The sequence below is a fragment of the Zalophus californianus genome, chromosome 2 (genome assembly GCF_009762305.2).
Source record: "Zalophus californianus isolate mZalCal1 chromosome 2, mZalCal1.pri.v2, whole genome shotgun sequence".
NCBI classification, from domain to species: domain Eukaryota; kingdom Metazoa; phylum Chordata; class Mammalia; order Carnivora; family Otariidae; genus Zalophus; species Zalophus californianus.
Genome location: NC_045596.1, coordinates 180,244,272 through 180,267,394, shown reverse-complemented (window position 1 = coordinate 180,267,394; position 23,123 = coordinate 180,244,272). Strand labels below are relative to the sequence as shown.

Genomic DNA, 23,123 nt, shown 5'->3' with positions numbered 1-23,123 from the left:
TCAGCTGGTTAAGCAACTGCCTTCAGCTCAGGTCATGATCCTGGAGTCCCAGGATCGAGTTCCGCATCTGGCTCCCTGCTCAGCGGGGAGTCTGCTTCTCCCTCTGACCCTACCCCCTCTCATGTGCTCTTTCTCGCTCTCTCAAATAAATAAATAAAATCTTTAAAAAAAAAATAAAACAAAGCAAAGTGTTAAGGATCAAACTCACACAAATAAACTTTACCAAAAAAAAAACTGAACTTTACAAAATTCCTGTTATTTTCTAACACAGAGTATATGTTCATATATAAAATATGTGTATGTATATATGCAAATATTATTCAACTATGTCCCAAGAAATATGCATTTTAAATGACAATGTATTTTTAAAAATTGCTAATTGCTTTTAGTGAGTAAGCTTACAGTAAATATAAAACTTTTCTAAACAATAAATTCAAGAAAAGTGTAAATAAAAATTAAATATTATATAAAAATAAGCCCCCCAAATCCCAAAAGTTAAACTGTCTTTTCTCCTTCAAGATAACTTTTAAAAAAATACAAGGCATACCTTAAGAGATACTGCAAGTTCATTTCCACACCACAATAAAGCTAATATCACTATAAAGCAAGTCAAGTCAATTTTTTGGATTCCCAGTGCATATAAAAGTTATGTTTACAATATGCTGTAGTCTATTAAGCATGATAAATAAAAAAACATTAACTTAAAATTTATTTAAATTAATCCAAAAGTACTTTATTGCTAAAAATCTAACCATCATCTGAGCTTTCAGTGAGTTATAATCACTGATGACAGATCACCATAACAAATAATAATGAAAAAGTTTAACATATTGCAAGAATTAGTGAAATGTAACCGAGACAAGTGAGCAAATGTGGTTAAGAAAAAAAATGGTGCCTGGACGCAGCGTTGCCATAAACCTCCAATTTGTTAAAAAAGAAAGAAAGAAAAAAGTGCAGTATCTGAAGCATCATGAAGGGAAGCACAAACTAGGTGTGTCTCTAATAACCCTGGGATAGTTAGCTCCACAGCAGGAGGCATTCCCTAAGGCTGGAAGTATTAAGTTAGGCATACTTAACAGGTCCTAACTGGCTGATCCCTCTAAATGTTTTCCAAGTGAATTAACTCTGGATGAAAACTCATTTGCACACAATGTGTAACATCTAGCTTAAAATGTTTGAGTGATTTCTCTAAAATGGATGCAATGGACTGAGTATTTGTGTCCCCCCAAAATGCACATGTTGAAATCCTAACTCCCAATGTGATGGCATTAGGAGGTAGGACCTCTGGGAGGTAATTAGGTAATGTGGGTAGAGCCCTCATGTATTGGATTAATGCCTTATAAAAGGGACTCCAGAGAGCTCTATTGCCCTCTTTCCACCATGTGAGGATAAAATAAGTCAGCCATCTGCAACCCAGAACTCTCATAAAAACCCAACCATACTGGCACCCTCATGGAACTTCCAGACTCCAGAACAGTGAAAAATAAATTTCTCTTGTTTATAAGCTACCCAGTCTACAGTATTTTGTTATAGCTGCCCCAACTAAGTGTATAAATCCTCCCAAATTCTGAAAAGGAATGAGAATGCTAGTCTACCTCTATGGAAACACCTGTGAGTAAAAACCCTGAAGTAGGCTTTGTGAGGCAGTTACCACAATCATCAATAAATAAATTATGCTCACGGGGTTGAGAGGCAGCTGAATGCTTTACTAAATCACATCTATTGTCCAGTCCCATCATAATCTAACTGGCAAAAAAAGAAAAGAACCTCTGGTTTTAAGAAAGAGTCTGAGCAAGAGAGACAATGTGATGAAGTCTAACTACACGAAGGAAAAAATAAGAACAGGATGACAACAAACAGAGAAGAAGCTGAGCGCTAGAAAAATAATGGCTTCTGACATTTTTATGACCTATGCAATCTTCCCATCCTCATCATAGCTATATTTACAATCATAGTTGTCTGCTACCGGTAGCAACAAAGAGGAATGCGGCAGGTTATACCTCTACAGATCTTCCTGGTAGTGTTGAAGTGTACACAACAGCAGGAGAGGGAGGCACCGAAGGAGACAGCTATCGGGTGAGTGCATAAAAAAACTAACGAGGGACTAAGGTAGATTAACAATTTGTCACTGAGGCCCCTTTAACAGAACAATGCTGAATTTCCCTAAGTGCACCTAACAGAGATAAAGGATTCAAAAAAAAAGACTGGAAAAACTTCCAGGAACAAAATATCACCCAAAAATGGCTAGGGAAATAGCTAAAATTACCCAAGAAAGGGATTGGCCAATTCATTCTCTACCTTGCACAGTGAAGATAATTGTGTTTTCTCCATATATTTGGAATTGCCAGGGAGGTTGCAAGGTGGCATGTGCTTGGGAGACAAATCTCCAATATCTGCATGTCTTACGACAGCTTTTCTCCCAGAATATCTTTTCAGTAATGTTTCCAAAACAAAAAGTCGCAGAAGCTAGGGACAGGGGTTTCCTTCTGGGTCAGAGAACAGTTTGTTTCCCAACCAGAATAATAAAAATATGCCCTCTGCAGGCCAAAGACTGCAAAGAGGTTAGGACTCCTTTAAAGAACAGGTTTCCTAAACTCAGGATTCCTCAGTTGTGACACAGACTTACCGAGTGCACAGCATCCACCAGAGCCCACCTCTCTATCACCCCCATGAGTGGAGATAGAGGAGCCCTTTAGAACCTGAAGGTCATAACGCCTTCTGTGTCTGGAGTAATGAAACTATCTAAATTCCTTTGGGTTCTCTGATCTCCTTACCAGCAAGTTCTATTTAAGTATGGCAAGGCAACCTAGCAGATGCCACCACACTGATGTTTAGGAACTGTTTAAATGCTTGACATACACAAGTTCTGTATGGCTGAAACTGGTAATAACTACGAATACTCTACTGGAAGGCATGATAGCTCTGATTCTCCTGTTTCACAAAGAGAATAATCCTAGGCACCCTTACCATACCATACCATACTTGCTGGTATGCCAAGAAAAACATGGTATACTATCCTGAAGCAATAGTTACATTCAACAACTGAGAGTACAAAAAATAGACAATTACATTTAAAAAAAATTTTTTTAAACCCTAACATAATGCAATAGAAGGCAAAGTTGCAGAATGTTTAATATAAAATCTAATACCACAGACATTTTGAACAATCAGGCAGTATCCTGCTACACCTCCAGATGCCCCAAAGTATGCATTCACTCTTCTGCCCTTAACATGAGAAGCACAGATAAACTAGTAGTTCGTTAAAATGAACAACTTAGAAGTCAACTGTGTATCTGAATACTGGCACAATTGTTAGCTGCATGATTTGGAGCAAAATAGTTCAACTACGTGAACCTCATCTATAAAATAAAATTACACTAAGTTGTACTTAAATGAGATGACATATATAAAAATACTCAAAGCATGACACATAGCAGGTATTTAATAAATGCTAGTTATTGTCATTTGTTTATTATAAACTACAGTGGAACATACCAATGATATGTAAATTTTAGTGCCTATTTTAATTAAATCTAAACAATTATGTTTTTTAAATAATTTCCAAATTCTTCTTCCAAGCACAAAACTACTAGTGGTTGCTACTCAAAGAGAATTTTGAGTTTTCCTTAGATTAACAAAGGAGGGGGAAAAAACACAAGTCTATATTTGAGTTTATGTACTTCCATATGCTATATACTTCTGACATATTTCAAAACAACAAATACAATTTAACCAATTTCCATCACACATCATCAGGAAGATCAGTTAACATTCAAAAGAAGTGTTTCAGCATTCAATGTACGTGTGTCTGTACATAAAATACTGTTTAAACGCTCCAAAACAAAAACATGTGCAACAGTGTTTTAGGAAATGAAATAAATTTCAGTGAAGATCATATAATGTGCAAAATCAGTTTCACTATACAGAAAAAGTTACAAAGAACTTACAGGGTTACAGACAAGATATAAATGGGTAACAATAATGCGGGTACCTTTTTTATATCTACGGGCTCTTTTGAGAAAACTTATCCATCAATGTTTTGTATATATAAACCATAATTCATTATTAATAAATAAAGGATGCAAAAAAGCCTCTATTTTAATGAAAATGAGTTGCTTAACTGATGAAAAAACAAATAGTAGGCATAATTTTAAAAGCAGCGTTTAAAAATTAGAGAAATATTGTATGTTGGGAGCTTTTTGATTACTGATTCAATTTCAATGCTAGTAACTGGTCTGTTCAAATTTTATATTTCTTCCTGATTCAATTTTGGTAGGTCATATGTTTATAGGCACTTATCCATTTATTCTAGGTTGTCCAATTTTTGGCATCTAATTTATCATAACATTCTCTCATAAACCTTTGTATTTCTGTGTTATCAGTTATTTCTCCTCCATTTTTTATTTAATTTATTTGTGTCCCCTCTCTTTATTCAAGAGTTTGGCTAAAGGAATATCACTTTGGTTGATCTTTTCAAAGAACCAGCTCCTGATTTCACTGATATTTTCTATTGCTTTTTTAGACTCGATTTCATTTATTTCACTCTAATCTTTATTATTTCCTTTCTTCTACTGCCTGTAGGCTTTGTTTTTTCCTTTTCCTAGCCTCTTTAGATTACCTTACCTTACCTTAGTAAGGTAAGAATGTTGGAGATTTTTTGTTTCTTGAGGTAGGCTTATGTTGCTATAAAATTCCCTCTAAGACCAGCTTTTGCTGCACCCCAAAGATTTTGGACTGTTATGATTTCGTTTTCATTTGTCTCCATGTATTTTTTTTTTTATTTTCTCTTTGATTTCTTGGTTGACCTATTCATTGTCTAGTTGCATGTTATTAAAACTAGAAGTATTGGTGTTCTTTCCAGATTTTTTCTTGTGCTTGATTTCTAGTTTCATACCACTGTGGTCAAAAGAATTGCATGATGTGATTTCAATGTTTTTCAATTTATTGCAACTCATGATCTATTCTGGAAAATGTTCCATATGCACTTGAAAAGAATTTGTATTCTGTCTTCAGAATCATATATTCTGAATGTATCTGTTAGGTCCATCTGCTCTAAAAAGTCATTCAAAGTCACTGTTTCCTTGTTGATTTTCTCTCTGGATGATCTATCTATTGATGTAATAAGTTGAGTGCTAAAGTGTAAAGTGCAATGTGAAACTGAAACAATAGTCAAAAAACTCCCAACAAACAAAAGTCCAGGACCAGATGACTTCACAGGTGAATTTTACCAAACATTTAAAGAGTTAATACATATTCCTCTCAAACTATTCCCAAAATATAAGAAAAAGATGAAGAAGAGGAAGATGAAGAAGAGCTTTCAAATTCATTCTACAAGGCCCGACAGAATTACCCTGGTACCAAAACAAGACAAGGACACTACAAATAAAGAAAACTGCAGGCCAATATCTATGATGAAGATAGATGCAAAAATTCTCAACAAAATGTTAGCAAATCAAATCCAACAACACAGTAATCATTCACCATGATCAAGTGGGGTTCATACCACGGATGCAAGAGAGCTTCAATATTCCCAAGTCAATCAATATGATAGATCACATTAACAAGAAAAAGGAGGAAAATCACATGGTCATCTCAAGAGAAGCAGAAAAAGCATTTAACAAAATACAACATCCATTCATGACAAAAAAAAAAAAACCTCTCAACAAAGTTGGTTTAGAGGGAACTACATCTCAAGATAATAAAGGCCATATATGAAAAATCCATTATACTCATACTCAGCTCACACTCATACTCTTACCCAGGCTTACACTCTAGCTAAGGGCAAAACCCCTAATATTTACACCGATAATATAAACTTTGAGGTGACCCATGACTTTGCAAGGAGCAAGGTTTTCTTATCCCTAATGGAAACAAGATTAAAAATGCTGTAATGTCCAACTTACTAGATGCCATACTCCTACCAGCTACTTTGGCTATTATAAGGTCCCTGGAAATTCCAAACTTAACTTCCTAGAAGCAAAAGGGGACTACCACGGTGATTTTTCTGCTAAGATTGCTGCTCTCAAAAGGGCCAATGACCAAACTTCTGGCATGTTCCGAAGGAACATCCCCTCAAATGACAATCTAGAAAAACTGACTAGAGATGCCCAACAAGTGGTCCCAGAAAAGGAAAAACAATATTGGAAACCTAACAACTGTTGGTTCAATCAAAAAACAGAACTCTAGTTTGGACCATATAACAACCCAGTCCTGCCAGAGTCTGAAATTCCCATTGCTGACTACTGTGCATGCATTGAATCATTGATCTACTAACTTGGTGTTGTCACTACTCCCTCTAGCCACAGAAACTCAAAGGAGACAATATTTTTTATATGTTTTGTTTACTTCTGTATTGATGGTACCTAGAACAAAGACCAGCACAAAGTCAATACTCAAGGGTTTACTGAATCGGTGAAAAATCTCTTCAGTCTTTGCATATCTGTTTAGTTTCCACACATTAGAGTTTTCCATGCCAGGAATGATAGGCAACCTAAAATCACATCCTTCCAATGTAATGCACCAATTAACAAGGTAATTGTACTACTAGTTCCTCATAGAGAAACCTGTGAATGAGTCTAAGTCACCTGCCCAGCCCTGTGCCAAATATGACAAGTGCAATGAGCAGTACGACTAGCCTAGCCTGGTAATACACTCACCTATGTGGTCATAAAGAAGGGTGTAAAGATGAAAACAAAGAGGAGGGAAGAAAGAGGAGGCCTACAGAGGACAAAAATAATAGATACCCCATGTTATTTAAGCTGTCCTTTCTTACTGGTAACCTAACACAAGCCACTGGACTCAGCAATTTCATAGCAGTCTTCAGTCCTGCATATGCCACAAGAGATGCTCCTTATCTAAGTATTCAATACGTGCACACACACAAAAATACAAAGTTGCATAGAGAGGCAATATATGTTTGTTTATGTTACATTCACTAATGAACCAACCACTTTTTTTTTTTTTACATGTGGACAAGGTTTATTGTCCCTTATATATGCGTATCTTCTCTTCAGAAGCCCATGCATTACTTTTTCAGAAAATAAACACAGTATATGCACCTAAATACCGAGGAATACAAATGAACCAACCACTTCTAAAAGTAGTCCCTGTGCAGACATCCATCCTCATTTCACCCCAGCATATAGCCCAACACACCATGTCACACTACTTTTTGGTCATTCTCACACTTGACTACAATCTTAGTAATAGCAAAGAATTTCATCAAGTTGATTTTTAAAAACTGATGCATAAGAACTACTCAAATTATACGTAAAATCACTGACAAATGAGGACATGTCAGAATTATAACAATTAGCATATAAAAGAAAAACCAACAAGGATGATGACATTAGGTACATCAAAAAGAATATGAATATTAAATAACAGAGATGCCCCTGAGAAAACTGGTAAACCTGAAAATATTTTTGTGAAAGTAACCTCCAAAATCATAGTCCAAAAGTCAAGCACTAACTGAAGATGTCCTATCATGCTATCATACAATTTTACTGAGAAAAATCACACCAAAAATATCAGCATTTATTCATCCATTGTCATTCTAACAAATCATGACTACTTGGAATAAAAAGCTAAATTTTAAACACACATTCAGCTAAATGAATTTTCATAGTTTTGATTTAATTTTATATGGATAGCTCCTTTTTCTTCACTTCTATGAAACACTGTTCCTAATTTTAACTAGATTCATAAATCTATTTCTCAGTACTAGTTAATTTCAGTTAAAGGGGACCTCGTATACTTAGGAAATGCCTGCTACTACTTTGAGTATCAAATACTTAAGCGTCTATTCTAGGAAAAATACTAGACTAAGTTCTATGGGAGATCTGAAGATAAATATAAAGGACATTATGCTAGTATTTGAGAAAAGAATTTTAAAATGTGCTATGATAGCCCCTAGAGAGTGATCAATAGTGGCTAAGTACAAAAACAGTAAGTTAGGGGACTCCTGGGTGGCTCAGTCAGTTATGCGTCTGCCTTCAGCTCAGAACATGATCCCAAGACGCTGGAATCAAGTCCCACATCCACATTAGGCTTCCTGTGGAGTGGGGAGCCTGCTTCTCCCTCTCCCTCTGCGGCTCTCCCTACTTGTACTCTCTCTCTGCCAAATAAATAAATAAAATCTTTTTTAAAAAAGGGGGGATTTTTTAACTGAAAAAAGTATTAACTTTAGCACTCTTTTGAAAATAAAGCTTCCCTTACTGCCCTTAAATATGTTCCAATTCTTTCATTAAAAGGACTGACAAGATGTGAAATTTGAAACCCTTGACCTAGCTCAATTTTAATTCTTTTTTTAATTGACAGAAGTTATCACGACCTAAAAAGACAGAGTGGCTTCTCTGGAAAACAGTCTGGAGGTTTCTCAAGAAGTTAAAAATAGAGCTACCCTACAACCCAGGAACTGCACTAGTATTTACCCCAAAGAAACAAATGTAGTAATCTGAAGGGGCACCTGCACCCCAATGTTTATAGCAGCAATGTCCGCAGTAACCAAACTGTGGAAAGAGCTGAGATGTCGATTGACAGAGGAATGGATAAAAAAAGATGTGATACACACACACACACACACACACACACACACACACACACACACACACACACACAATGGAGTATTACTCAGCCATCAGAAAGGATGAATACTTACCATTTACATCAACGTGGATGGAACTGGAGGGTATTATGCTGAGCGAAATAAGCCAATCAGAGAAAAACAATTATCATACAGTTTCACCCATATGTGGAATATAAGAAACAGCACAGAGGATAGGGAAAGGGAGGAAAACTGAATGGAAAGTCATCAGAGAGGGAGACAAAGCATGAGAGACTCTTAACTATAGAAAACAAACCGAGGGTTGCTGGAGGAGAGGTGGGGGAAGGAGATGGGGTAACTGGGTTATGGGCATTAAAGAGAGCACGTGATGTGATGAGCAATGGGTGTTATACTCAACTGATAAATTATTGAACTCCACATCTGAAACTAAGGATGTACTACTATAGTTGGCTAATTGAATTTAAATAAATAAAAAAAAATAAGAGTGGCTTAACCAAGAAGACAGAGTGAAGAGTTAAAAGAACTATGACCAGAACCTTTGTTACAGATTCCCATTTGGCTGCACCACTGTCTTATCCAAGAGCACATTCAATAAAAGCCCCTCCTGGTAGTCAATACTAAGTGAAGACCAATAGAGAACACAATACAAATTGAAACAAAATATGATGCATGTTACAACTTCCAGAAATATGTGTCTTCTATAACTCAAGGTAAGCAAATATACATGACTACTCACTCTGAAGTATATCTGATGGAAAAAATAATGAACTTAGAGTCAGAAGATCAGTGTTTGAGGTCTAGCTCTTTCCCCTAACCACCCTGTCTCCATGGGACAAAAATCTCCCCCCCCTAACTTGTGCTCGTTCTCTCTCTCACTCTTCTCTCTCAAATAAATAAATAAAATCTTAAAAAAAAAAAGACTGATTTTATTTAAGTAATCTCTACACCCAACATGGGGCTCAAACTCATGATCCTGAGATCAAGAGTTATGTACTCTACCAACTAAGGCAGCCAGGTGCCCCTGTGAAAACTACAAGACTGAAAGAAACTGAAGAAGACACAAATAAGTGGAAGGGTATCCCATGTTCATGGATTGAAAAAAATATTGTTAAATGTTCATACTACCAAAAGCTACGTATAAATTCAATGCAATCCCCATCAAGATTCCGATGGCATTTTTACAGAAGTAGACAAAACTATCCTAAAATGTGTATGAAACCATAAAAAACCCCAAATAGCCAAAGCAACCCTGAGAAAGAACAAAACAGGAGACCTAACACTTCCTAATTTCCAGCAATACTATAATACTAAATATCAAAACAGTATGGTACTGGCATAAAAACAAAAAAAAAATTGATCAATGTAACAGAATCAAGAGCTCACAAATAAACCCAAGCATATGCAGTCAACTAATAGTTGACAAGAGAGCGAAGAACATTCAGTGTAGAAAACACAATCTCTTCAAAAAATGGTGCTGGAAAAATTGGATATTCACATATAAAATAAAACTAGACTCCCATCTTATACCACACAAAAATTAAATTGAAATGGATTAACACTTAAACATAAGACCTGAAACCATGAAATGCCTAGAAGAAAACAGGAACAAAATCCTTGACATGGGTCTTAGCAATGATTGGCTATGACATCTAAAGTACAAGCAACAAAACAAAAAATAAGTGGGCCTACATCAAACTAAAAAGCTTCTACAGCAAAAGAAACCACCAACAAAGGAAAAAGATGACCTACAGAATGAGAAAAAATATTTGTGCCAGACGCAAAACATATAAAAAACTCATACAACTCAACAGCCAAAACAAAACAAACACACACACACACACACAAACCCTAAAAATCCAATTTAAAAAATGGGCAAAACACCTGAATAGACATTTCTTTCCCCAAGAAGGTATACAAAAGGCCAACGGCTACATGAAAAGATGTTCAACATCATGAGTCATTAGAGAAATGCAAATCAAAACCACAATGGGATATCACCTCATGCCTGTTAGAATGGCCATCAAAAAAAAAAAAAAAAAAAAAAGTAATGCCTGTTTAAAAAGCCTATCATCAAAAAGATAGGAGACAACAAAGGCTGGTGAGTATACATAGAAAAAGGAACCTGTGAGTATGCTGCTGGTGGGACTGTAAACTGGCATAGCTACTGTGGAGAACAGAATGGAGGATCCTTAAAAACATTAAAATAGAACTATCATATGACCCAGCAATTCCACTTCTGGGAATGTATCCAGAGAAAACAAAAACACTAACTCAAAAAGATATCTGCACCCCCATGTTCCTAATAGCATTATTTACAATACTAAAATATGGAAACAACCTAAATGTCCATCAGTAAAAGATTAGATAAAGAAGTTGTGATGTGATAGAGCTGTTAGCTAAGGCTATGGTGATGATCATTTTCTAATATATAAGTGTTATCAAGTCAGCATGTTATACACCTTAAATATTCAAAATATTGTATGTCAAGTATATGTCAATAAAGCTGGGGAGGGTGAGGGTGAGGCAGTAGTAGCCAACAATGTTAAATACCATATAAAAGTCAAGTAGTAAAAGTACCCATTATGTCTGGCAATGAAGAAAGCAATGACATTCTCAAGAGCCCTAACTTGTCAAATAGGAAAACAAACTATTTATAAAAAATTATGCATATCAAATGCATTAGTTTTTGTCTCTTGTAATGTCAAATCAATGTGTGCTATTCATGTAAAACAACCAAGAATACACCCTACACATTCATTCACCAATATCAGCATCAAAGCTAACACGAAGCATTTACTATGTTCCATGCACTATGCTTCTAAATCCTTTACTGGATTATCTCATGTAAGGCTCACAGCTCTACAGTACAGACGAACACACTATCTTCATTTTACAGATAAGGAAAAGAGGCTTAGAGAGATTAAGTAACTTGACCAAAATAACTTCACTAAGCATTTACCAACTGCAAGGCACTATGCTTGAATATGTGGGTATAGAAATGAAGGGAAAAAAAAAAAACTCTTCTCTTCAAAGGGCTTGTAGAATAACAGGAATGACAGATGAGACAATAATTCACCTAAGTGTTATAAAGAAATAAATACAAAGATCCATTTGTGTGAGGAGTCCCTCATCCAAAACGGGGTAGGGGGGTAAGTGACTTAACTTGCCACTGAAGGGAAGCATTTCAGAGCAGAGAGAGAGCCAAAAGGAAAAGTCAGACAGAGGCTCACTCAGGAAAAGCACTAATAGCACGCAAAGAACCTTGGATTGCACCCTGTGGCATTTAAACAGTAAGTAAACAGTACTCCTCAAAAACAGCATTGGTCAGAGAAGTTACAGAATATCTTTAGCTGGGGTGACGGAAGGAGTGTCAAAAAAAAGTCACAAGTAAGTAAAGGTTTGAAACCAAGTGAAATGTGCTCAGATTTCTGGCTTTGGCAAATAGATTTGTGAATATGCTTCACTTAGTATTAGGAATTATAGGAGGCACTGATTTGGGTTCTGTGCTGTTTTAGAGTTCTGACTCTTGTGACTAAGGTTTACCGTCGCCTAACTTCATTTACTTACACAGGTTCATAAAGAAACAGATGGCTTAATTTTATAAATTATGTTCTCAAAGGAATCATGTCTAAGCAGTATTAGTAGGTTTTACACCTGCCAAACTTTTAATCATTTAGGTTTTAAAAAACGAATATCCACGAAGAGGAAGTTATAAAGTTAAAACATCAGTTATGAAAAGACAGAGGAAAATACAGTATAATGAAAGTGGTGAAGGGGCTGGGGGGGGGGAGGAAAATCTGACAGCATAATTGAGCATGGGAATATGGAAATATAAACTCTGGTGTCAGGAAACCAAACTTCCATTCCCAACTTTGTTATTTAGCCTGAAACCTGACACTTCTGCTCTAACATTCCATAATGCAGTATTTTTTTTTTAAATCTATGGTTACAACACTCTTTATGATTTGGAATATGCTCCAACATCAAAGCATGTGACTCATGTACCTGTCAATAGGAAGCTAAATTTAGAGTACCACCATGATAGTATTACACCTGGACTCAGCCACTCTTTCTCCCCATAAAGTCTCCAAGGGGAAAAAGTACAGGAGACAATAGCAAGACAAAGCATACCACTTCACTTTCCTGAGCATGACAAAAATACTTTATTCACTTTGAAAGCTCCAATGCTAAAAAACAAACAACAAACAAAAAAAACATGGAACAATCAGCATTGCCCAATACCCTCATCCTTAGAGGGAGGAGGGTCCCAACTTTTCTTTTGCTTAATCTTAAACTCAAATGTAAACCAAAAGAACAATATTAAAACATGATCATTTGGGAGTCTTTAGAATGAAACTATGTACCACTCTATTACACACACAAAAGCAAAAGAAATAAGTAAAGCATTCACACAGAAAACAGCATACAGGAAATATATCTGAGGCACGCCTTATCCTTTCTCTCCTTTCTTGGGCTAAGAGCTTTTAAGGCACATAATAAATTTATTTCCAATTCCTTTCCTACAATTTTTTGGACATATAATACTTAGAGAACTTCAATTCATACAATAAAAACAAAGTTATATTAATAAAAGGAACACATAGAAAAATTCACTTCTAAAAACACCAAAACATACAGATTTCTAATAATGATCACTAATATACAAAGATAAGGGAGATCTACATATATATAAATAATCCTTTAACATTTATTATCTAATTAACAAAGAAGGTCATATAGCTAGGTAATTAAGCTACTAAGCACAGTATAAAAAGAAAGAAGACTGTAAATTTACAAGTTGGCTAAATGACAATCATGGGTAAAACTCTTAATCCAAGATAACTTTCCTCAACAGAATGCTTTCAAATACAAAAAATCTGAAAATTCAATTCAAAATGTCCTAAACAATATGAAACTTATTAGCACCTAACAAGGAGTCCAGAGTTACAGCAATTACAAGGCTAGTTAAGTCATGTTAAACACCCATATTCCTTCCATTTTTCTACTCTGCCATCATGAACTTACTGGTTTTGCCCTCAGGCTTGTATTTTAATGTTTACAAAATGGGTTCAGGAACTCAAGCATCACATTCTCATATTCATATAACAAAGACGAGAGAATTCCCCTTCCTTGTGTCCTTTATGAAAGAGGAGGAGACTTGTCACAAGTCCCCATATAATTGCATATGTGCTCACTCCTAAACCAATAATTTCTAAGGTATTGGATAATAATAATCTTTGACTTAAATGTTTGGGGCTTGGGACAGTCCCAGTTTCTCTAAATCAAAACAAGGTACTATTAGCAAAATAAAGGTAAGGCAAACAAAGCTGTCTGCCAAACCACCAAGCAAAGATACTGTAAAGACCATATCTAACCTAAGTGAAATACCTAGCATTTTATCTCCTATTTGTTCTATTGTAACTTTTTTCATTTCCTAATATAATTTAGACTTATTTCCAACTTCCAAGTTTATTAAATTTAATGAGTTATCTATCCTAAGGTAACTCAATTTAATTTTTTTTTAAAGATTTTTTTTTATTTATTTGACAGAGAGAGAAAGTGAGAGAGGGAACACAAGCAGGGGGAGTGGGAGAGGGAGAAGCAGGCTTCCCGCTGAGCAGGGAGCCTGATGCAGGGCTTGATCCCAGGACCCTGGGATCATGACCTGAGCCGAAGGCAGACGCTTACTGACTGAGCCACCCAGGCGCCCCTCAATTTAATATTTAATATGAGTAGTAAGCAGATTCCACAACTTATAATGAATTCTGTACCCCAAGTTTTACCACAATACTCATACAAATTAATTTCCCAGTGGTTTTGTTTTCCAAGCACAGAAGACTCTTGAATTAAAATATTTCCAAAAGTTGAGTTAAATCATATTGACAATGTTAAGCCATCTCTAAAAATACACTCCTGAAACAAATAACAAGAGTTCCATTTAATAAAATCAGTATCACAATTTATTCAACCTATACTCAAGTGCTCCTTTTCATTAGAGGTAGTTAAGTTCTCATGGTAACATGCAACGGAAAGAAATTTCTTTTTCACCTCCAAATGTCAAACTAATTAGGTATCTTTATATGATCAACCAAAACTTTAGTAACAATAAACAAAAAACTAGTAAAGACTTCCTTTTATTAACTTTTTTTCAGCTCATAAATCGCTTCAGAGTTCTTCTACTCTTCTATGTTAAGACTTTTATCATAGATTTTGAAGAACTCCATAAGCTCACTGTGGATCTTTTTTCTTTTATCATTAAATACAGACAACGAGGTGGGAAGGCAGATAGATACCAATTACTACGAAAAAAAAATTACCTATTGTTTTAAATAACTTTTTTGAAATTTTAATATTCAAACTCATTGTTTATGTGTTTTTCATAGCTATTAAGGAAGAAACCCAATTTTGGCAAGATGTTCTCTTCAAATCTGTGTACAACTCCTCAAGCGAGTACGTAGAGCCAGCCTTTCTGTATACAATGTGCAAAATACAGGGTAAGAGTGACAAAGTCATATTATACTGGCAAGTGATTATTTAAAAAATGAGATTCTAGGATGTTAAAATTTGTTCCCCATAAAACAGCACTGTTAACAGCAATGAGAAAACAGGTGGGCAAAGAGAAGGATTAGGAGTTCCCCTTTAGGGGCCCCTGGGTGGCCCAGTGGGTTAAGCGTCTGACTTTGGCTCAGGTCATGATCCCGGGGTCCTGGGATCGAGCCCCGCATCGGGCTCCCTGCTCAGCGGGGAGCCTGCTTCTCCCTCTGCCTCTGCCCCTGGCCCCCCCGCTTTACTCTCTGTCAAATAAATAAAATCTTTAAAAAAAAAAAAGAGTTCCCCTTTAGATATGCTCAATTTGAGAAGCAGCAGATATCTTGCCCAATAGGTAAAATAAAAAGTAGGTAGACACTTACATAAATACTATTTGGTCCCTTTATTGCACACACATGCTCGCTCTCTCTCTCTCTCTCTCTCTCTCTCTCTCTCTCAATGTTATATAACATACACATTTGTTCGTGATCTACCTGTTGTCTAGCAGGGGAATAAGAGCCACTCCTATACTCAGACAAAGGTAAATTTTCTATCTTGGTGGAATTAGCGTGATGCTCCAGGAGGGAGTCTTATGGAAAGAAGCAATCATAAGATAAATAAACCGTGGTGACCACCAAAGTAACCAATGTCAGTCACTGGCATCCGGATCACACTCATCCAAATTCACTGAATATGGAGAAAATGCAAAAGTAAATGCGGCAAAAGATTAACAACTGATAAATCTGTGGCTCAGGTTATGTATTTCTGCCCTTTCCCTTTCTGTCTTCCATGTAGAACAGATCACATATCTGGAACTGAATATACTGGTGGTGTATGTATACGGAGGAAAATATTCCAAAATTCTCTTTCGACAAAATTACTCTCTTACTTAAGGAAACAATTCTTCATAGATTTCTACATAACATGCAAGCAAAGTACTAACGGACTTTGTTCTGGAAACCTTTTCAAGGATGTATATAGTACACAAGCCTTGGAAGACAGTGTCCCTTCTAAAATGAAAATGTCACCCTCTGGTCAAAGGTCAAACAAGCTTTCCGCCCATTATAAAAGATTTGAGCTCCTTAAGCTCAAGGTTCTTCTGCTACAAAACTTCCTACACCTGTAGGGGTCATTTAGCCTGTGTCATCAGCATGAATGCTGATACTCTGGCAAATCTGCAGCTGCTGAGTGATAACCCGTCCACCTGGGGCCAGGGAATTCCAGGCGTTCTGCCATCATCTGTGAAACTACAGTGGGCTAAGCCTTCACAGTACTTGACAAGCCGTTCTGTCACTTCCAATTACTCAGCAAGCAGTTTCTATACACAAAGTCTAGCCTAGATGAAATACCTGCATGGGCATAATCAGTGGTCTATGTGTATATACATCGATGCATAATTACTGTGCATTTCTTAAAGTTGTGCTCATGTATTTACAAACTTACTTTGTTTTCAACTTGAGTTCTTTGTTTAAAGATAAAATCCATTGCTAACTTCCATCCTCTCCCTTTTCTTCATTTGCTAAGATAGTCAAGTCTCTATTTAATGGTTATGCCACTAAAAAAATAACTGGATATATTCATTTCAGTGTAAAATGTGCTTAAAAACATTAATGACATACAGAAGTTCTGTCAGAAGCAATTGAGATATTTCATTTAGGCAATCATATTACTTCGCAAAAATATTTATGAGCTGCTTAAATTTTCATAATGCATATTCATTGTTACCTACATGTCATAGCCTATTAGCTAACGTAAAGGATAAATTATTTTAGTAGCTTCTTTTGATAATGTCAAAGTCAATAAATCCACTGAAAATAATTACAGATTTTGAGTTCCTTTTATATTATCAGGTGTTATTATAGATTAATACAATTCTAAATGAAGCTGATTAACTGGTTAAGTGTTAACAATGTAGAAAATAGGGAAGCCATTAAAATAAAAAGAAAATGATGCACTAAATATGCAAATGATATACTACCAAGAAACTAGTCTCCCACAAATTCATATCACTTTACATGAGGATTCAAAAATTAGTTTAATGACTATATTCCATGTAATTAAGGAAAGTGACTATAAAAATCTCCAATCTTCTTTGCCTATTCACTCATCTATTGCTATTCACTATATTCTTAGAGAATATAACAAAATTATTTTTTAATGAATTAAATGTCTTCATGAAGAAACAGATACAAAAACTTGTATGTGGACAGACACACACACACTCATGAATACCACCAATTCTTCCATGTTGCAAAATCTCCGGGGAAGTTCTCAAACAATATAAGAGTTTGGAACTCTGTGTTTCATAATAAAATAGGCAATTTATTCTAATAACTATATATTTTACAATTATGATAAAATCACTTTAGCAAAAAAATTTTAAAATATTTTATCACATTTTAGGATTTCATCATATCCAATGCTCTCATTAAATGAAGAACACATAATAATAGCTACCAGTATTGTTTATCTGTTATGTTCAAGGCACTGCACTAAGTAGTTTATATACAATCTTATTCAATCCCAGTGACAACCCTGAGATGTAGGTATTATATCTGTGTTTTAAAACGAAGTTAAAATTCAGGGAAGTTAAGTGGTTTTCCTGATGTCATACAATTAGATAGTGACTTGAGTTGTAAATGGACCATCTGTCTGACTCAAAAACCTATGGTGGTAGCTATTATTATCGTAACTATTACTTCCTTAAAAGCAACTAAAGTCCATTCTTGGTTCCAGGCTTAACTTTCGACGTCAATTTGGCCTCCCCAGTATGAAGGGATATACTACTCATGCCAAGTCAACTCCTCTAGCACTTACATCAGTAATATTTATTGTAGTAAACTAAGTTCCAACTGCTATACTTGCTGATTCAGTGGTGTCTAAATTCAGCAAAGAATGAAGTGACATGTTCAAAACAACCCTGGAATACCCCTAGAAAAGTACCACAATGATAACCAACCACTTTCCATTATTTCTAATAAAGAATGTATTTCTTCTAGCATTGAAAGACACCACAGCCCTCCAAGTTACTAAGGACTAAGACTGAAATCAGGTGGGGCACCTGGGTGGCTCAGTCGGTTAGATGTCTGCCTTCAGCTCAGGTCATGATCTCAGGGTCCTGGGATGGAGCCCCATGTTGGGCTCTCTGCTCAGCGGGGAGACTGCTTCTCCCTGTGCCTCTGCCTGCCTCTCTGACTACTTGTGCTCTCTCTGTCAAATAAATAAATAAAATCTTAAAAAAAAAAAGACTGAAATCAGGTGCTCTGAACTTCACAAATAAATTTAAGTAATGTGAGTTTATTCTCACATACTACATTCCAGATATGTGTACTCATTGAGCAAAGTATTAAAACTTCAATTATTTGGGTGCCTGGGTGTCTTAGTTGGTTAAAACTTCAATTATTTGTTATTTTGCTCTTCTTTTCCTTAAACATATGTATTCTGCAATACCACCAAATAGTAGTATTAGACCCTCCCGTTTAAGAGAAATAAAAGCAGTTCTGGAAGACATCCTTTTCTTTCTTTTTTTTTTTTTTAGATTTTATTTATTCATTTGAGAAACAGATGAGAGAACACGAGAGAGAGAGCATGAGCAGGGGGAGAGGCAGAGGGAGGGAGAAGCAGGCTCCCTGCTGAGCCAGGAGCCGGATGTAGGGCTCGATCCCAGGACCCTGGGATCATGACCTGAGCCTGAAAGGCAGACACTTAACCACCTGAGCCACCCAGGCGCCCCAAGACATCCTTTTCTAATCCTTAACAATTTTCTTCCAATTTTTCATTTAAAACTTCTTTTATAAATATGTTAATGGAACAGATGTTAATTGTAATTGTGCTAAATTAACAAGGCTTTTCACCTGTAAAGTAGTGTACAACTGGATACCAAGATGCTTTGAAGAGGTACACTTTACAGATTTTTGGGTTTTTCTTCCAAGTGAAAGTTACTGTGATCACAGTGGTCTTCCCCCCCCTCTTTTTTTTTTTTTAAGATTTATTTATTTTTAGAGAGAGAACGGCAAAAGCGAGATGGAAGGTGGGGGGGAAGGGGTAGAGGGAGAGGGCCAGAGAGAATCTCAAGCAGACTCCCTGCTGAGCACTGCCAAGGCAGGGCTCATCTCTAGACCCTGAGATCTTGACCTAAACCTAAATCAAGAGGGAGATGCTCAAAGGACTGAGCCACCCAAGTGCCCCCACAGTGATCTTTCTAAGAAGTAAAACATCAAATTTCCATGGAATTTCTCATTGTTTTCTACTGCCCTCTGCTGTGGTAATCCTCGAAAAAAACTTTTTAATCTCCCTTCCTCAAGAAAAACTATGACATGGGGCGCCTGGGTGGCTCAGTCGTTAAGCGTCTGCCTTCAGCTCAGGTCGACAGAACCCCACATCAAGCTCCCTGCTCCGCGGGTGGCCTGCTTCTCCCTCTCCCACTCCCCCTGCTTGTGTTCCCTCTCTCGCTGTGTCTCTCTCTGTCAAATAAATAAAATCTTTAAAAAAAAGAAACAAAAGAAAAACTATGACATCTAAAACTGTTGGAATGTGGTATGTAAATGCTAAAAAAAAATGCTAAAAAATATATATCTTTCTATTTGTAAGTACAGTTTTAATTTTAACAGTTCTCTAAACCTCTTGCCAGAATTCCATGAAGAATTTCTCATGGTCTACTTTCATGTTAAAATTAAAAAGGTAGGGGTGCCTTGGGTGGCTCAGTTGTTTAAGCCTCTGCCTTCAAAAGGGCATGATCCCAGGGTCCTGGGATCAAGCTGCATGGGGCTCCCTGCCAGTGGGGAGCCTGCTTCTCCCTCTCCCGCTCCCCCTGCTTGTGTTCCCTCTCTCACTTGGTCTCTCTCTGTCGAATGAAAAAAAATCTTTAAAAAATAAAAATAAATAAAATTAAAAAGCGAACGGGAAGAAGTTACTATTGAGTTCAGAGTTGTTTCAGGCAAAGAGTGAAGAGAATCAATTATTTTTACACATGAAGCTGTTTTTTCACTCTCCACCCAGCTATCAGGAAACCTGTCGTAATACTTTAAACACGAATTAGATTTTGAGTCACGTGTATGTAATACTTCACCAGGAAAAGCTATCTTGAATAAGCGAATACTCTTACTAAAACAATGTACTCTTAGAAACACTACTCGCATTTCCAAATAACTTTTTCCGATCCTGCTAGATTGAGTATCCAAGGCAGAGGGATAACTGAAATTCACAAATTACTATTTTAAATATAGTGATTTCAATCCTCTTAATCAAAGTTTTTAGAGGACTAAGATTGAAATCAGGTGATCTTCACAAATTTACCTAACAAAATTATGAGTTTATTCTCACCGTTATAGGAGTTCAACCTAAAGAAAAACAAACCTTACAGCTTTAAAAATGGTAATTATGCATACAAACGTAAACGAATAACGAAGGGAGCTGAGTACCGAACAGAAAGACCACATAGTTCTCCGTAGGTTTGCAAATACTCCTAAAAGGTATTTTCACATCCAACACACCCCTTTTAGTGACTCCGGGACCCAGAGCTCGGCCTCCGAGGGTCAAGGGCGCCGTGAGTCTGAAAGGTGTGCGGTGCTCAGGCGCAGAGTGAAAGGGGACGCTTTACTGTTTTTGAGAAAACACCAGGCTAACCCCACATCCGCGACTGCGTGGCCCACCGGCTCCCCAACCGCGGGGCTGTTGCCCGCAAGCCGCCCTCGCCCAAGCCCAGCCGCCCGGCTGCCTAGCAACGCAGCCAGGCTGCCTGGCAACGCCACCCCCCCGGCCCGCCCTAGCCAGCCTGGGCCCACCCGGAAGGCCAAGAGATTCACTGTACCTCTTTCTTCTTCTGTCCTCCCCCGAGCTGGATGCAGAGAAGTAGCAGGAGGAGGAGAAAGGGAAAACTCCCGGTGGGCAGGTATCGCAGCCGCCGCCCCGCCTGCCTCCGGCGTGAAGGAGAGCCCCTGGCACCCATCGCCGCAGGGCAGTGTCTCCTCCACGCTCGGTAACCGTGCGCGCCCAGCTCCTACCGGCGTCCTACTCCTGCCAGGCTAACGGCCGGGAGCCCCTGCCCGTGCCCTCGGGGGTGCCTGCGGCTGCGCCAGGGAAGCGGAGGCCGCCGAGGACGCGGAGGAGGAAACTGACAGAGCATCCGGTTCACCGGGAGAGGGGACCTGGAAAGGCCTGGGATGGGGCAGGAAGTGGGCGTGGCGAGGGAATGGGGGCCTCGTGCACGGCGCGCTGCGCCCCCGGCCAGAGTTCTCCCTGAGACCCACGCGGCGCGGGGCCACGGTTCTCTAGCTGACCGGCTGAACGCTGCACTGTTACTGAAACCAGTGCGAGGTTCCGGGAATATGCGAGGGGCCTCTTCAGTCCTGCCGAAGTAAACTCCTGTTTACCTGGAGCCACAGACCTAATTGCCTTCTAGGATAATGGAGGAGCGATTTAAGGAATTAATAAGCACATGGCCCCTGTGGCCAAGGGGCAATCTCCATTTCCATTGGGAGGTTTTTAGAGACACATCTGTGGCTCACATACTGAGCCCTCTCAAGCCTCTAATACAATCCACGTAGTATAATCCCGCGGATGCGCACTAGCCCTACTAGCCGCCTGCAACTTCACAGCTGTTCCTTGCAGCCCCAATTGAGGGGCCTGAGGAGCCAACCTTCACACCACTCCTTCCCATTCATTCAGTAACCATGGAGCGCCGAAGTGCAGAGCACTGGACTAGACAAGTGGGAATGCAAAAATGAAAAGGACTTTTAATTCCTGCTCTCTGAACATTTTAAGAACAATAGCAGCAAACTTATCTGTTATGGGTCAAGTACTGTTGTTACAGGATTTCTTTAACTTCGGTGCCGGGCTCTTGGTTAGGCTGCTTGGAAGAATGACGAGGGAGACCAGAGGAAGAGTGGAGGGCAGCAAAGCAAAGTTTATTGAGTGAAAGTACCAAGCTTCCCAACAGGGAGAGGTTCCGAGAGGGTTGCCAACTTGGCGTTTAGATCTAAGGGTTTTTTATGGGCTTGTTGGAGGGCGGTTTTAATCTGATTAACCCTCCATCATCCAGTCAGGTTTTTGCCATCTATCTATCACTTGGAAAAGGGTGGAGGGCTCCTTTCAGGGTGGTGTAAAATCCTTTTGAGGGTGGTTTCCTCTTGGGGGGGGAGGGGGTAAGGGCTTGTTCCTGCCTGCCTTTCTTCCAACTATCCTCCATTATTGTTCTAATGTAGCTTTTATTCTACCTCAAGATTTCTTCTCTTTTATCATGAACATTTCTGATCGTGTAATAAAACCTACTGGCCCAGTCTTAAAACAGTATTTCTAACTGCAAAAATTAAATTCATAAGATTACAAAGGAATCAGTTATAATTAAATACCATTATCAAAATTAAAACAATTCACCTCCTTTCACCTGGTGGTTTGTATTTGGGGAAAGCTGGAAAGCAAGGGTAGATGTTAGAACCAATGTATAAACATTCAGACTTCACAGTGTGATTATGATTGACCAAGAGGCACAGAACTGTAGGATAGGTGGCCAACTAAGTAGCATGAGGGCTGAAAATAAATTCTGCAATCATATGAAATCTAGCAGTGTATCTAACAGCAATTTGAATAAATATGGTAATATGATGACAAACTATTTCAAAATATCTACTACTACTGTACTGTGATATGAAATTATTTGTAATTTCTGCAGGGAACAAAGCCATATGTACTGCTAATACTACCATGCTTTGCTTTCTACTTTATAATTGAAGAAAACAAGATTGTCATAAGAGGTTAATAGAAATACGGTTAAATTTTTTTCAATTCAAGTTTCATAGATGCCCTCAAATTTCATGGACTCCAGATTAAGAACTCCTGCTCCACAAAAACCTTATTAGATAAGTCCTATTGTAACAATTTCCACATAAAGAAACTAAGGCCAGGAGATCTAACTCAAAGTCATACAACTAGAAAAAGGCGTACCAGGAATTTGAACTTTGGCAGTCAAGCTCAATAGCCACTATTATATACTATGCTATGCGACCTTTTTAAAAGGAATTTACAAATAAAT

General features: G+C 37.7%; 1 protein-coding gene across 4 annotated transcripts in view; it reads right to left on the bottom strand.

The window, feature by feature from the left end:
* Positions 1–21,267, bottom strand: part of TUSC3 (tumor suppressor candidate 3) — a 217,559-nt gene extending 196,292 nt beyond the window's left edge. For 2 of the 4 annotated variants that reach the window (XM_035726149.1, XM_035726150.1), the window contains exon 1: positions 20,904–21,128. In XM_035726149.1, the coding sequence (XP_035582042.1) occupies positions 20,904–21,041 (138 nt within the window). In that variant the 5' untranslated portion in view covers positions 21,042–21,128. Of the gene's footprint in view, positions 1–20,903 lie in introns of all 4 variants that reach the window. The other 2 variants (XM_035726151.1, XM_035726148.1) reach the window with 2 other exon arrangements.
* Positions 21,268–23,123: the final 1,856 nt, after the last annotated feature.